The 17,084-nt window shown below is 25.2% G+C and overlaps 1 protein-coding gene across 1 annotated transcript; it reads left to right on the top strand.

Annotated features, from left to right (window-relative positions):
- Nucleotides 1-10,075: 10,075 nt before the first annotated feature.
- LOC145832324 (uncharacterized) lies at nucleotides 10,076-12,966 on the top strand. The gene is made up of 3 exons (XM_082939642.1): nucleotides 10,076-10,201; nucleotides 11,175-11,355; nucleotides 12,801-12,966. The coding sequence occupies exons 1-3, from the start codon at nucleotides 10,102-10,104 to the stop codon at nucleotides 12,964-12,966; spliced, it is 447 nt and encodes a 148-aa protein (XP_082795768.1). The 5' UTR covers nucleotides 10,076-10,101.
- The last annotated feature ends 4,118 nt before the right edge of the window (nucleotides 12,967-17,084 follow it).

The following is a 17,084-nucleotide window of genomic DNA, read 5'->3' as shown; positions in this document are numbered from 1 at the left end:
AATTGTAGTTATTTGTTTACTAAAAGTTTTATTTAGTTTTTTGTTTTAAGTCTTTTGATATAGATTTAAATAGCTTCCAGTTTTTAAAGTGTTACCAAAGTAATTAATAATTTTGTATATGCTAGTACTTCTTGTTGTGTTTTATATAAAAGATTCATCACTCAAAACTGTCGTGTCTGATTGTAGAAAGCAGTCTCAGTTAGAATTTAGTATTTGTTAGATATTAATTAAATAAGGTAGGATTTAATTATGATGGGTAGTACTAATAAGTTAAGTGTACCACAATCAGTCCACAACTTTACTACCAAATTGTCAACCTTTGCTAGCTGTTCTACTGATTATTAGAATAAAGTAATTTTTCAGTTTTTAAAAACCTCATTCTGACTCAGGCTTGTTTATACTCACTCTAGCTAGTTTTATTGACTTAAACAGTGGCAACCCTGCTAGTTTGAAATTTTTTGGGAATTTTAGAAAATCTTTGACTGCCTCAGGCTAGTTTAGTTTTTTATAAAAACTCAGGCTAGTTTTCTTTTAGATTTTGAATGAGTTTGAGCTGATCCAGTTTTCAATATTTTGTAATTTTCTAGTGTATTTTGTTCATGAACTTGATTTCAGATTTTTAATTGGAAATAACATCTAAATTTGTAAACCTTGTGGCTAGCTGTTCTACTTATTATTAAATTAAAGTTCTTTACTTCAGTTTTTAAAAACCTCATTCTGACTCAGGCTAGTTTATTCTAGTGATGTACCGGACTCACTATCCGGGTCCGGCCGGATATTGTCATTTTTGTCTGATATCCGGATCCGGCCGGATTCTAACTTGAAAAAAAAGTCCGGATCCGGTTCCGGCCGGATTCTAATTTGAAAAAAAAGTCCGGGTCCGGTTCCGGCCGGATTCTAATTTGAAAAAAAAGTCCGGGTCCGGTTCCGGCCGGATTCTAGTTTGAAAAAAAAGTCCGGGTCCGGCCGGACCCGAAATTGTGGGTCCGGTACATCACTAGTAATAAGTAGCTATCCTGGCTTTGTAACCTCTCCCCATTTCCTTACTTGAATAAACTGATGAAAGTGATAATAGTATTAAAAAAAATACCTTAAAATGAAAAAGATTTTAAGCTCTTAGATTTCAAACCTGCACGAATGTAGACTTAAGCCCAATAACACGTAAGTTTTTTTCAACATTAATTAGTTTCGTTCGGTATTTTCTTGATTATTTTTATTTAAACTGTTATCCCTGTCTGCTAACCATGTTTAACAAGTTCTGATATAATATTTTTTAATTGTTTACTCGTTCAAAAATGAATCCGTGGCCATTAGATCCGTTCCTACTTTGTTAGACTACTATATTTTTCTTATAACTTAAAAGCTTAACTAAAATCTTAAGCCCATATGTAGTTTAAGGTGTTTATGGGTATTAGCAATGATCTAATTCGTATCCATATATTATAAATAATTTTCAAAAGAATAGAATACATACAAATAAAGGAGTGTTGATGCGAGTTTATACAGCTCCGATAGGTCCATCTGATCATTTAATTTGAAAGAAAGTAAACATACAAATTCATATTGCTTGATATAATTAGCACGATCTAATTAATAAACTATAGATTGAAATGTTTAAATAGGTCAACATTATTAATATAAGGTTTTCCTAACTTGTCTTAACGATATATACATTCGCTTAAGACGCAACTTCCCATTTTTGCAGTTCAAAATCAAAAAAATACTTACAAGAAATAGCATTGTGTCAAAAAAAACTTAATAAAAATAACAAATAATACAAATGTCTACATGTTAGCAGCAGCAAGGTGGTCTAGAATGAATGTCACTGCCTGAACTCAGTATACATATAGAACCGAACATAGCTTAAAAATATTTCATCCTAAATCCAAATCATTTTCTCCTAAATGTTATTTTGTTCTACAATTAGTATTCAACTAAATGGAACAGCAGTGTAACTGGTATTTTATTACACTGCGACAATATAACTTCGGTTTGAAGCTTGATCCACATTTCAACTGAGCGATTTGAAACAAAGAGTTGTGTGGCAATTATCATTATTGAAATCATGTCTGCATGTAATTTTTTGTTATTATAAATTATAATTTGTTATTTTTTGGTTGGTAAGTTTATTCTAGTTTCACCGTTAACTAGTTTCAATAAAATTAAATTAGTCTTTTGAATTTTTTCAAAAGCTGAAAGTTTCAAAACTAAGTTTTGTTAGTCTGCCACGGTAAAACTTATAACAAATATCACAGTGGTAAGAGTCTATTCTGATATATGTTTTTTTTTAATTGGTAATTATGTTTTAAGGTGTGGAACCAAATTGATGTAATATTTTCCAACTTATGACAAATGGTAATGAATTACAATTTTGTTTTTCAAATATTTGTAAATTTACACTTTTTAAAGCTAAGTTATATAGTTGATTTAATTCGGTAAACATAACTAATATGGTGGTTCTGTTTTAAATTTTCAGCAGTAAGAATCAAAAAGATCTTTAATAAACTTTAATTGAAGATAAATTTTTGCTGTTTATATTAAAGTCAAAGGTGTTTTCTTTAAATATTTAAAACGTTACATTTACTGGTAATCTATTTTATTTTTTAGCTGATGGTAAATACCTGAAGGTTTTTGTAAAGCTGTTTTGTAATGACTAAAAATTTGTCTGTCGTCTACGAAGAGATTTATGTTGCTGCTAATCAACTTCTTAATCTAAATAAATTACAAATAAGAGAGGGCCAGTAACCTCTCCTTGTTTTTTTAAGAAGTTAAAAACTTTTGTCTTTATGATCTTTATTAAATTATTTTTGGAAGTATAATTGTAAAAAAAGAAACTTTATCAAATTCAGATATTGAAAAACTGTTTTCATCAATTAATAAAATAAAGCAGTGCTAAGTTAAGCTTTGATTTTACGAAGCAGTAAAGTGTTTTGGAAAAAAAAAAGTTTAAGTTGAATACTTTTACTGCTTTTTGATACTCATTGGATACATTTCGTACTTTTTTATCATCTTCTTATCCGAATTACATTGTTTATAGAGTTTTAGCTTTTCTTCTAACACCTTTTTTATACTAGAAAGATATGTTTTTGTTTTTCTGAGATGTTCAATAATTTCTGATTGTTATATTTAGCCAGTATTAGACGTTTTACTTAAAACGAGAGTAAAATCTCACATTAAGCTGATAATGTCTTAGACGTTGGGCTGTGAACTATTTGCCTGCATCAATTTTTTGGACTTTAGCCACAAACGGTCGCTTCAGTACATTTGCACTTAATCCCGCTTGGTTAAGATCACATCAGCGGTTTCTCGCGACTAAGCCTGCCTGATAAGTCCTAAAAAGGACGAAACCGGTCGTAGGTTGTCTCGGATGCTGTAGTTGTTGGTCGTGCGGTGAAGTTCATTGTTTATTATATGATTGTTATATTAAAAGGTTTATAATGTTAATAAGTTTATCATACAATTCTTGTACATACTTTAAATTGTTAAAGAGAAGTTTCGAATATATTCCTGTTTAAAATCTATAAAAATTATCAAAACTTGCTCTGCACTAACCTGGGTAGAGTATTTTAGAAGTTTATTTCGTACTTTTACCAACATTAATGCCAAAAGAAATAACGTTATTGTCGTTAGTATCGGTAAAAGATGAGTTCACTGAATAAAACTAAGCTCTATAAATATAATTTGTATTCTGATGAATCTATAACGTACAGAAGTTGTATATGATATTAATTACCTAAATTTAACATTAAGTCTTACATTTTGAAAAAAAAAACTACAAATGAAATGTTGGTAAAATATTTACAGCAGTAATTACAAGGTAAAAAGCTCACAACACTCGTAATTATTAAAAATTGGCACAGTTAAAGAAAAACATTTAATAAACCTGGTTAAAATTTCAGTATTTATCGAAAAATCTGAAACTAGCATTGGTTGCTAATTTTTCTATAACCAATGAAAATTGAAATACAATAACTTAAAAATATTGCTTTAAGTTTGACTAGACCAGTGTTAACACTTAAATCACTGTGCTAGTTTAATTGAAAAAAAACTCATTTGTTCAGGGTTACTATTTCTCTTGATTAGTATAAACACCTATATTATTTTATAAAAATATTAAAATCATCGATTTTTTTTTTTGCATGTTGCTGGAGCAGTTTTTATATTAAACTTTTAAAGATGATTGTATGCTAGTTTTTGAGTGACCAAATTAATATTCAAACTTTTAAAAAGCATACGATGTCTAATAATTTTAAACTGACCAACTAGAATGGAGATCCAACTCATATAAAAACAGTATTTATAGCAAATGATTTATTTATAGATTTGTAAATTGTTCACAAAACTTTTTCGAGCAAACTATGAATGAAGAAAGATATTTAATAACAGTTCATAAACTGCAAAAAAATTAAGTACAAGATAAACATCTACAGTATCTTGAGTCTGTGATTTTTAACTCCTATACATGCCTAATGGACGAGTAAAGGAAGATAAACAGTTTTTTGATAAATATATTTCTTATAAAGTTATTATTTGTAACGGTAATTTTTGTTAAGTCTAGATATTTAACGAATGTAGATTTATATAAAATTAAGGTCTTCTATTTAGTAGAAATTTTCAAAAAACCCTGTATCTTTAGTATTTTCATTGGGAATCCTCCGTGATAAAAAAAGACTTAAATAATTGAGCGTTCATAGTTAGAAATTGACTATATGCTTGGTGATTGGATTATTAGTTAATTCTCTTAATCTGAATTACCTTAACAGTTATAGTAGGTACTACGTTGTACTTTTGATCGTGTTATTTCTATGTCTTGGAATTAAAGACAGTAACTATTTTCACTAGTATACAACGATTTTATTTTAGGTCTTAATTTGAAATGATCCAATAGAACTTTAATAATTTTACACTCAATCTTGCACTTTGTCAAGTACAAAAACTATCAAAACTTAATAAAATGAAATTGAAACTCTAGCTTGATAAAAAGCAGTATTCAAAAGTTAACTGATTTAAATGAAAGTAAATACAAGATCTACAATAAAAAAAGCTAATAGATTGCTCTAATAATATTATATGGAATAGTAATTTTTACTGTTTAGGTTTAAATAGGTAGAACAAATCATTTTTTAGTTTATAGTTTTTACATAACAGCTAAAGTTTACTACGATGTAAAAACTTTAGCAGAGTCATTTTTTTTCTTGCAAACGGTTCATTGATTTAAAAAGAATACATAGTGGTCAAGGAAAGTGTGTTTTCAAAAAGACACGTCGGTAGTCATGACAGACAATTAATATTAGGCTACAACGGAAATAAGTTATCAAAAAAACAACAGGTTGCAACACACTCAGGCTTTTTTTAGATTTCATGAAATTTCGTTTTAAAAGCAAACTCCTGTCTAAATTTTTTAATTTGTTTCAATTAGTGATTGCTTATTATATAAAAAAAAACATTGTTTTTAATTTTAACTTTTATTAAGTATGTACAAAATTTTAAATTTAAATGGTAAAATGTTTAGTTGTACGACTAGCACTTTTTTAATATAGTTTTAATTATAGCGATAAAATAATAAAACTGTTAATAACATAAACTTTAAAAAAATTAGTGGAATAAAGTTTTCTTGTTTTATAATTTTTAGTTTTTATATTTTTGTGTTTAATCTATGGTTAGATAGTACATAAACGTAAAATTGTCATGTAAAAATTTTTAATATTAAACTTTTTTAGGCTTTTCAACAAACTCCGGCTAGTTTTTGGTCACCCTTGCTAGTTTTTTGTCTTTAAAGTGTTCTGATTTAGTAATTAAATATAGAAATGAGACAAAAAAAAATTTTACATTTTGTTTATTGAACAAAAAAAAAAACACTTAAAATTTTTAATCTAAGGACCTGGTGAACGAAAAAACCTTAAGCAACGAGTACAGTTTAATGTCTTGTTTAGGACTAATATTCAGAATGAGTTTATTTTGGATGATTTAAAAAAATTTAAACATACACTAAATACTCTTGAGTTGCAGATGAACAGCAAAAAAAAAGGTCTTAGGTGTATTTATTAGTAATTTTGAGACTTACACTAGATATTCTTGAGTTGCAGATGAAAAGCAAAAAAAAAAGGTCTTAGGTGTTTTAAATGAAGTCTTGTTGAAGGGGGCGATAGCCTTTTTAATTTCTTCAAAGGGAGAAATTTGAAAAAAAGTATGGGAAACCCTGCTTTCAGTGTCAATGAAAAAAGCCTTGCTACTTGTGCAAGGTGTTTAAACAAGGTGGAACTAAACCTACATTATGCTGAAAAGACTTAAAAATTAAAAATAAGTGTCAAGAACTACGTAGCTAACAAATTTAAACCCGAAAATGTTCTTACAGCTGATAAATGGAAACTTGTTAGCCTCCTTAATAAAATGCTCGAACTTTTTTACATAGTAATTGCTATGATACATTGCTTTCAAGTGTGATTCCCGCATACAGCAGTAATAAAAAAAAATTAAATAAAAAACTTGTAGTCCACCAGGTTAAAGTAGTTTTACGACCTTAGCAACCTTAGCAGAAAATATAAAACAGGCTTTCGAAAGAAGGATTTATACTATTTATAACAGCACACCAATAAATCTTCATGAATACGACTTGTTTTCACTTACAACAGCTGTTGATCCACGGTATCAGCTTGACTTTTTCCCTGCTAATCTAAAACAGAAGGTTGTAAAGCTATTGAAATCAGAAGTAAAAAATTAAAGTAGTCGTGAGACTGGTGAAAGTGGTCAAGTTCCTCTAGTACCGCCTAATAAACTTAAAGCTCAACTACCTAAAATTGATTTTCCTAAATTTCTTTTTGTCGTCCTATTCGACATTTAAATCGGAATAAAGTGTAAACACTCACGAAAGTGAGCAACAAGATTCAGGTGATCAAGAGATTGAGATAGAAATTAAGTTTTCTTTGGCTGAAAAAATTTATTTGCTGAAGATGTTAAAGAAGCTGAAGTCTTGTTTTGGTTGAACTCAAACAAGAAAAAAGTACACACATCTTGCCAGGTTTGTAAAAAGGTATCTTTTGGCACCACCATCTATCGTTTATTCTCAAAGGTTATCTTCAGAAGCTAGTTGTACGAACAAAAGCGAAGTCGATCACTTCCAAAAACTGGCGATAACTTTTATATGTTCATAACAACTTGAAAAAACAAGAATAGGTTTCTTTGTAGCTTAATCGCGTTGATATTAGTAAATGTTGTATACTAAATTACTTACTTTTATATATGTAAACATAAACAGTTGCTAAAGAAGTTATTGTTAATCTTATAGTTCGAACTTTTATAAATAAAAGTATAATGTAAAGCTTATCATAATTAAAATAAATAAAGTTTGTTATTTAAAAAGCATTTTTACATTTAATTTCTTTTTCTTTTACGTCATACAAGGTACAAAATTCAAGTATAGTCGTATAAGTAGCCTGAAATTTAAAATTTTTAAACTGAGATTTCATATATGTAGATTTTTTTTTGTACAACGTTTTTTTTTTTATGTTGAAATACAATATTTAGTTTAGACAATAACATCGTGATTTTTTTAAACAAAATATTTGTATTGAAACATTTTTTACTAATTAATGGTATTATTATAACTTAATTTTATAAGTTTGTTCTCCATTGAAACTACATAAAACTTAAAACATTTAGGATCTAGATTTGGGTCCGGATCCGGTCGGATCTTAAATTAAAAAATAGATCCGGATTCGTTCATTTCTTAATTTGAAAATTGTTTAATTAAAAAAAATCCTGATCTGGATCCGGCCGGATCCTTAATAGTGGATCTGGTAGATCACTAATTTTAAATCGTTAGACCGAGAAGACTTAAGTTTTATCTTATTAAACTTTTTTAACGTGGTGAAGTATAAAACAATAGTTAATTTCGAAAGTTTAAAAAAATCGAAGTAAATAAAAGTGTTACATAAACAAATAGAAAAAAAAGTATCAGTTTGATAACACGGAATTCTTTTTTATGTCAATCAATGACTTTGTGATAAAAGCTACCAAATTGAATGGTTTTATGTGAAAACGTTGACCATAATCGTAACTTTTTTTTTTAATTTGGTGAAAAAAAGATTATTAATAAAACTTTTTTTTTGATATATATTAGTATCATTTATAAATAATATATTTGCATAAATTTTATCATCATAAGTTTATTTTCTTTAACGTGCTTAGGGCTTTGAATTTGCAAGTCATTTACAAGTTTATTGATACAGCAACTGCTTAAGTAAAAACTAATAACTTTAATGTTATGAAAATAAAAGTATTCAGAAAGCCAAGATTCTAATGAACTCGGAGCTTTAAACCAAATCAAAAAACTAATTAAACGAAAATATACTCGATTAATTTTTCTTAGTTTAAAAAACATTAATCTTTTTTTTTACAGCTTTATAGACCTTTACCTGGTAAACACTTTAAAATTGAGGATATTGCGCCAGCAAAGACTATAAATACATTTCAGTTTTTATAAAATATAAGTTAAAATACAGTTAAAGATTTTTTATATTCTTTTCCTGGGTTTATGGATTAAAAATTAAACTTCATTTAATTATTTTAAAAGTTTGTTTTATTTTATTTTCACACAGTTATACCGTGCAAAATTGATGCTGTAAAGAAGTGATTCTTCGTGCTAAAGTGACACCTGCGTAAAAGTTACGTTTTATTTGAGTTGGAAATAATCGGGTATAAATTGAACACATGACAATTGATTTAGGTAGGAATTAACTGGCTGGGAATTAATAGGCTCGGAATTAATTTAGTTGGAATTGAACGGGTGGGAATTAATCGAGTGGGAATCGAAAGAGTAGGAATTGATTTGGGTAGAATAAAATTGCATTAAGTAATTACGAAACATTACGAAAGTTTTTGTAATAAATATGGTTTAAATTATTTTTTAAATTGTTTATTAAATGTCTATAACAGAGTTAACCCTAACGTCAATCAATCACAAGAATTTAGGGAACAATTTTTATTCTTTATTTCTTTTAACACAAACAAGAAGAAAAAAAAAATTGTTTGATTGTTTGTATTACAACACTATTGTACTTAACCTATGGTTTTAAGTATTAATAAAATTTATATAGGCACATCATAGCTGTAAAAAAAAAACTGTCTGGAAAAATTATTATATTTTACTAAGCACCTTTATATAAAAAAGAACACAAATACTATACCGTTTATTACTTTTATAATGCATTTATCAAAACGAAGGATATGAAAAATTAAAAAGCACACAACTAATATTAGATAGTAAAGATTCTTTAGCTTCCGAACAAAAGATAGTTAACTTAACATTTTTTGAACTAATAAAGGTACAACGCTACTTGTTTAGTGTAACTTGTTTAAAGGAGTTATAGTGTAATGCATAGTACTATAGTTATGATATTGTTTTCAACTTTTTTTAGCAGCTACTACTTAAACAGGTAAAATAAATATAAAATACTTAACTTTACATAAACTTATAACTGTAAAATGTTTCCGCTTTATGATTAATTAAAAAAAGTATCCGCTTGTGTTTGATATGAAGTTAAAGTTTGTTTTAAAAACCTTCTTCTTATTATACTAAATTGTTTTTTAAACAAATTTCTCTCTACTATGCTTCTGTGTATTTTTAAATTCAAATGTTCTAAAAATATTACTAAAGTAAACTCAGTTGTTAACTACTAGTAACAAAATTAGATACTAATAGATTTAGCACTATAAGGACATAAAAATTAATTTTTATCAATCATAACAAATTAATGATAGAATGTACTTAACTTTTTTTTACATAGAGGTATTATATTAGATTAAATAACCAATAAAATTTTTAAACTTATACGAATTTTTTGAACTAACTTTATTTTGAATTTTTTACTATTGTAAGTTAGTCGTTAACTTTGTTGTTAAAAGGCGCTATAGTTTTGTAAATGTTTAATGTTTACTGTTTACATAAACAACACGGAAATAACATTTAAACGATTAAATTTATAACAAACAAAACTTTAAGACTGCTTTGTATAAATAGTTAGTCAGTTTATGTTACAACTTTGCTTAGGATTGTTAAATTTTCATTAAAAACTATTTCTAATCGGCATACTAAAAAAAGAAATGCCTGTTACAAGAGAAATTAAGAGGTACAACAGGTGTCTTTGGATGACAATAGTAGCAGGCATTCTGTCATTTTTGGGAGTGTTTATGATTGTATTTGGTAGGTTCTTAATTAATTCAGACTATTTAGATTATTATTACTAAATTCACGTTATTCGTCTCAAACTATATTATAAGTAAAAAGTATAAGTTTAAGTTTTTCCTGTAACTTTGAAATTTTTCCAGGATATTCTAAAGCTTATTAGCTTCTGTTCCTACTTTGTATATGTATAGATTCCTTAATTACAAAAATATTTCTAGAATTTTTGAATGTTTTTAAATATTTTTAGGTAAGTATGAGCCGTGACGTCGCTAAAAATGTATATGAAACAAAAGAAGCATAGTTAATAAAAGTAGAATGTTTGGAGCATTATTTTTTTATAATGTTGTACTCTATTAAGTTTAAGGTAAAATAAGTATAATCTACTAAGTTTTGATTGATATAAATAAATATTAACATTTGTAACAAACTTTGAAGGTTTACCAGGTTAAAAACCGAAAAATAAAGAAGAAAAGTATTTTTTTTGGCTGTTTTATTATAAAATAGTAATAAAAAAACAATTAAATTACTAACTACACTTAGTAAACAAATATTTTTCCAATTTTTCATCAATACTAGGACAAATAAATTAAAATATATATTAAAGTTTGTTTAATTTTTTTAGGACTAATTTTTCAATTCAAAAGTGAATGAAATACTATCAATTAAACTCACATTAAATGACTTCGTTTAAAACTGTGATAACTTAGTTCTAAATAGATTTTTTTGTTACTTTAGTTCAAAGCTCTAAGTTTATTTAAGTTGTTTCTTTATGAACAATAACTTAATCTATAAAGTTTGTTTTTTTCTATTCCAACTTGCTAGTTCTTTGTGTGATATAAATTTCTAGTTGGTAACATATTTTTTTAGATGAAGCTTGTTCTGAAGTGAAAATCAGTTTTGTTTTCTATCTCAACATAATTTAATTTATTTATTTATCAAGCTCCTTATATTACAAACAAAGTTATCAAGTAATGTGTTAAACTTATTTTAGCTGCCATAAAAATGTACAATAGCAACGGAAACTTTGACTATTTGCTGTACTTCGGAATAGTAGGATTAGTACTCGGTGTGATGTTTTTGCTCATGTGGTATACTTGTCAATACGAAATTGAAATTGTCGGTGATTCTGATAAGGGAGCTACGTTTTCAAAAAGCTCAATAGGGTATTCAAGGTTTGTTACACTTTAGTTTTAAAATTGTTTATTATTACACTAAACATTTTCTAAGTCTTTTGATTAAGATTATTTATTTGGCAGTTTTAATAAAAATAATTATACATCAAAAACAATTCCGTGAAACTTATTGCTTGCTTATTTAACAACTTATTATTATAAAATTAAAAATAAATGTTTTTTATAAAAGATAATTAAATAAAATTACCAAAATACAGAGAAATACTGAAAAAAAAAACTTAAATTAAATACATTACACTTAATAATTATTAATTTATGCAACTATACACTTTTTTCCAAAGAAGGTTTCGTAACTATTTTCAATTGATATGTGCATAAAAAATTTCTAAACAATTCTAAGTTTAGTTGTGTTTGCAAATAAATTTTAGTTATTATTACATTAAAGTTTCACAATATAAAAAATTAATAGTTCATTTAATTGAAAGATCTGTTTATTTTAGACTTATATCGGTGGTTTAACATAAGCACCAAAATTAAAAACATTAAATTACAAAAAAAAATCCAATAAGTTTTATAAGTTAAACGGAGCAGATTAGAGATTCACTGCTAATGTTTATTCACATTAGAGATTCACAAGTTTTCTATTTTGATAATAGATAATACACTTATGCTTAAAATGACCTCATATAATTTATTATTAATTTATTTTTCAATACTTACTGTAATATAAAACATTTTGAATGGTAAAGTAGTCTAAATTTAAAGAATTACTTCAGTCGAAAAGATATGTGCAAAGTTTGGAGTGAAATTAAGTATTGTAAATATTTTATACTTCACATAACAAAATGATAAAACAATATTTTTTTCAAATAAAGTACATTAGTTGTATAAAATATTCTGGCTCTTAAGTAAATAATTCTGTAAAGTTTGTTTGATCTAAGAAGCTTAAAACATTTTGTTTTTATATCTGGTAAACAACAAAGGTTTTTTTTTCTCAATATATAAGGTATACAGATTGCAAAACTTCCGTAAATTAAAATAAATAAACATATTGTTTATAAAAACTTTTGAAGTAACTTGTACTAATAGTTTTATCTACTTCTGCAAGTTCTATATAGTTTTAAATTAAGTTAAATTACGAAGTTTTCAGTATATCTTTATATTTTTTTCAGTATCTTTCAGTACATACGTTAAAGGAAATATTTTTTAATTAACTATGAAACTATTTTTATGTTTACGGCTAAAATCCTAAAATTTTAAGTTATCGGCTAAATTCCAATTGTTTTCGTCTAAAGTAGATAAGTTTGAGCAAAGATTGTAATTATTATTCATTTTAAACACTTTTGCTGATACATACACTGGGTTAAATAGTTAAGATAAACACAGTATTTATTAATTTTAATGTTGAACTAAAAAAAATGTACGAAAGTTTTAGATATTATACATGAATGTTTAGTTTTTAAACGAAACAAAAATATAAACAGAGGTCGCAAAGCAGATAATTCGGAAAAGTCTGAATTTTCATCGCCGAGCAATGCAACTTCGATATACTCCTGCACTAGCAGCTCTTCAGAAAACGATAGAAAGAATAATGCTGCTTTGGTTTCAACAGCGTCTAAAGATGTGAATACAAAAGTATTAACTCGATGATAATTTAAATAAAATACTAACTTGCTTTACAATTGACAATATGTATTGTGTACTACATAAATATTTTTTTTTGCATAAGTTTTGTCTAAAGCGAAAATAAACTAAGTATTTTCTTTGTAAAAAAATTGACGTATTTTACAACAAAAAATGAAAAGTTTTTACCTAAAACTTGTATATATATGTTTATACATATATAATTTTAAAAATGTAGTTACTAAACAAAATGTTTTCAACTGCCTCGATTTTCACTAAAATACTGTTAGTGCCAATACTAACATTTGTTTAGTTTGTCTTTATATTAATTACTTGCTTTATAAAAATTCCTTTGTTTGTAAATTTTCACAGTCTTTAAGCTGCTTGTATGCAAATTTTCATCAATTAGTTAAGCTATAAGATTATTTAGTAACTAAAGCTAATAAAATAATTGTAGAACTTTAGTTTTATTAACTATTTCAAATACTGTTTAAAACTTATTTTTTTAAGGATAGAAAAAAACTTCTTCTTAGTCGATGTTTTTTAAGTTATTGCTTTACATTGTTATTTTAATTGCATTTTGTTTAACAAATTATTTAAGTAAATTTTAAGTTTTTCCTTAGTTTTTAACTTTATAAGGAACCTTTGAACTTTTATAATTCTAAAGTTATTTACAAAAGTTATATATTTTAGTTTTTTATTTGTTGATTTAACAAAAAAGTATTTAAATTGAGCTTAAAAATTTGAGATTTAGCTTAAATGTCTTGGTACGAGTGATTTAAAAAAGTATGTAAATTATTATTTTTAAACTGCTTTCTAAATTCAATTTATTTTTTTATTATTAATTCTATTTGAATAATAAATATCTAACAACTGATGATCTCTTATGGTTTTATATAAGATAAAATAATGTATTATTGTTTGTAATGATCTGTAGCAACAAAATCAAATTCTAATTATTGTTAATAAAATTGTATATCTATCAACTGACACTTTAAAATAAACTTTTAATACTTTACTACCATTTTTACAAAAATTAATTCATTATAGTTTATTGAACGACAAAAAAAAGACGTTCAAAATATTTGGTCCTAGGACCTGTTGCACAAAGAACCTTTCGGTTATCGAGTCGCACACCACGGACACCTTTTATCGTCTTGTTTAGGAATCATTACTCGAATAACTAACTTAGAATTAAGTATATAAACAATTAAGTAACTTTAAGTTATGATCATAATTATAAACATTGTAGAGAATATTATTTAGTTTTACCGGGTTGTATAGTTTTATACGAAGTAAGAATTTTAAAATGTGCTAAAAATTTTTTAGTAATACATTTAGATATATTTGCAATTTTAATGAATTAAAACATGCAGATATAAATATATTTTTAAGTATAAAAAATCTAGATTAAAAAAAATCAAGAAGTTGAAGTGATGAACTTATTGTCGAGGGAATTGACAAATATAATAGCTATTAGTGCCACCTTAGTATAGTTTTTAATTTAAATTTAAATAAAAAGTTTTTTTTTATAAAAAACAACAAGATATTTACTTTTAAAATGTTCTATACTTATTCTAATGCTTGATAATTTCGCGTAAAAAAGGAAGTTTGTAGACTTTAAAAAGTTATTAGTAAATAAATTTGAATTATTGTAAAACAACTCTATTCTTATTATTTTTAAGTATAAAAATTTTTAGTTAATATAAACTATTAAACAACTTTTAGGAATAAAATGTTATCGTATAATTAGACATTTAATTATGTTATTTCTTTATAGTAGAATTGTAATCAAATAACTATATTCTATTTAAAAGTAACTGGGAAAAATTTCGTAATTTGTTGCGCATAAAAATTTTACCTACTAAAAATTTATCGTCAAAAAGCTGCTAGTTTTTGAAACTAAAACAGCTTTACTTTTTAATATAACTACTATACTTCAAAAATCTATTTTAACGGCATTTTTGATGGTTCATCATTGGAACTAGAGTTTTTACAGCTTAAAAATAACTATACCCTACTTTTAACTTAAAATAGAAACATAGTCACGCTATGAAAATAAATAGCATATAAACAAATATTTGTCTTTTTCTGCATCGATATCAGCTATATTGAAAACAAACAAAATTAAATTGTATTCCGAAAAGTTTAATGATTAATATTTTATTATTGAAAAAAAACGATAAACTACCAATTGTTTGATATTTTGTATACATAATGCGTAAAATTAAGTACTTAGTGCTTATTTAAGCTAATAGTGTAGAGAAAAAAAAACAATATAAATAAAGTGCGTGAGCTCTATCACTTTACTAGACATTTTAAAGTAAAAATTATTTTCAAGTTTTTTTATAACCATTTAAAAAATATTTGAAAAAAAATTAATTCAGTATTACTGATATCATAATTCATATTCTATAATATAAGTTACTTTATACTTAATACTTTTAAAATTTATTAGTAAACTAATTTAAATTATTGTAAAACAACTTTATTCTTATTAATTTTTAGTATAAAAATGTTTAGTAAATGTAAAATTCTTTAACAACATTTAGGAATAAAATTTTATCGTATAAGTATAAATTAAATTAAGCTACTCAATAATAAAATTATAATGAAATAACTATATTCTATTTAAAAGTAGCTGGGTAAAGTTTCTTAATTTGTTGCACATAAAAATTTTACCTACTAAAAATTTCATCGTCAAAAAGCTGCTAGTTTTTGAAACTAAAACAGCTATACTTATTAGTATAGTTACTATATTTTAAAAATATATTTTAACGCCATTTTTGATGGTTCATCATTGGAACTAGAATTTTTACATCTTAAATATAACATTACCATACTTTTGACTTAAAAAGTAATATTAAGAGTATTAGTAATAATACTTTGTTACTTATACACTCAATAAATGAAAATTTAGTTTTTGATTTTAGCCATGAAAAGTAATACATAATTGAATTTTTTTATCAAGAGTTTAAATGATTATATTATGAGTCTTAAGTTTATTGAATTATATAAAAAAAAAATTAAAACTTGAAATATCATGACTAAGCATTTGTAGGCAAGGTCGTAACTATGCATCGCTTTCAAAAAATTCAAATAAAACTTCATTAAACTAATCTAAAATATCGACGTCAAAGTAAACATATAACAATAAATCTTCTATAAAAACTAAATTTTTCTAAAAGGGATATAGATATAATTAATGTAGTTTTCTAACTTGATTTATTAAATGATTAACTTTGATTATTATTTCCCTTATAAGTTATAACTTAAACTTAACCTAAAAAACACTTGTACAAATTATACAGTACACAATGAATTGAGTTTAAATCTTCAAAACAAATACAATCTTTATCAAAATAAATTTAAATGTTGCAGTTTTAAGTGTATGACTTTAAACAAAAACGTCTTGATAGAACTATAAATAACTGAAGTTCGAAATATTAAGTTCTAATTCTTTAGCATAATGGTATGTTTAAAGTTCAAAATTAAAAATTTTGTTTTAACGACATGATTAAAATAAAATGAAAAATTTAAGTAAGTCGGCTAAAAAATACTAGTTATTGTAATTCATAACTTTTTTTTTGTCAAAAATTGTATGATTTTAAAACAATTCTAAACAAAATAAAATTTATTAGCTTTAAAAATAGTATCTCTATAAAAAAAAGTGATTAGTTAAATCGGTACTAGATATACATTTAAATGTGTTTCTCTTTATTTTATTTTTTTAATATAACAGTATTTTTAGTAAAAAAGTTTATAAAACTTTATTATATTTAAAGTTTAAAACAACTTTAACATGCATATCTCCAACTTTAATGTTAAATAGCTTTTATTTTTGTAAAAAATTAGAAAATAATACGCTAGTTAATTTTAAAGGTCACTTTACATTTTGATAAATTAAAACTTAGAATGTTTACAAAACCCACATATATATAATAATACGATTTTAAAATTTATTAGTTAATAAAACTAACAACGTTTTTCTATGCTAGTTAATGGAAAAATCGACTGATTTTTCAAAAGATTGTCAACGTACTCATTTTAAATGTGTTGTAAAGTTATCGCAGTGGAACGTCGCTAATTTCGATGACAAAAATGCTATTAAAATCGTTACTATTATGCTCCTAAATTCTTGTTTT

This window comes from Thalia democratica, chromosome 3, assembly GCF_965202585.1.
Source record: "Thalia democratica chromosome 3, ktThaDemo2.hap1.1, whole genome shotgun sequence".
NCBI classification, from domain to species: Eukaryota; Metazoa; Chordata; class Thaliacea; order Salpida; family Salpidae; genus Thalia; species Thalia democratica.
This window is presented reverse-complemented; position numbering and strand designations above follow the sequence as displayed.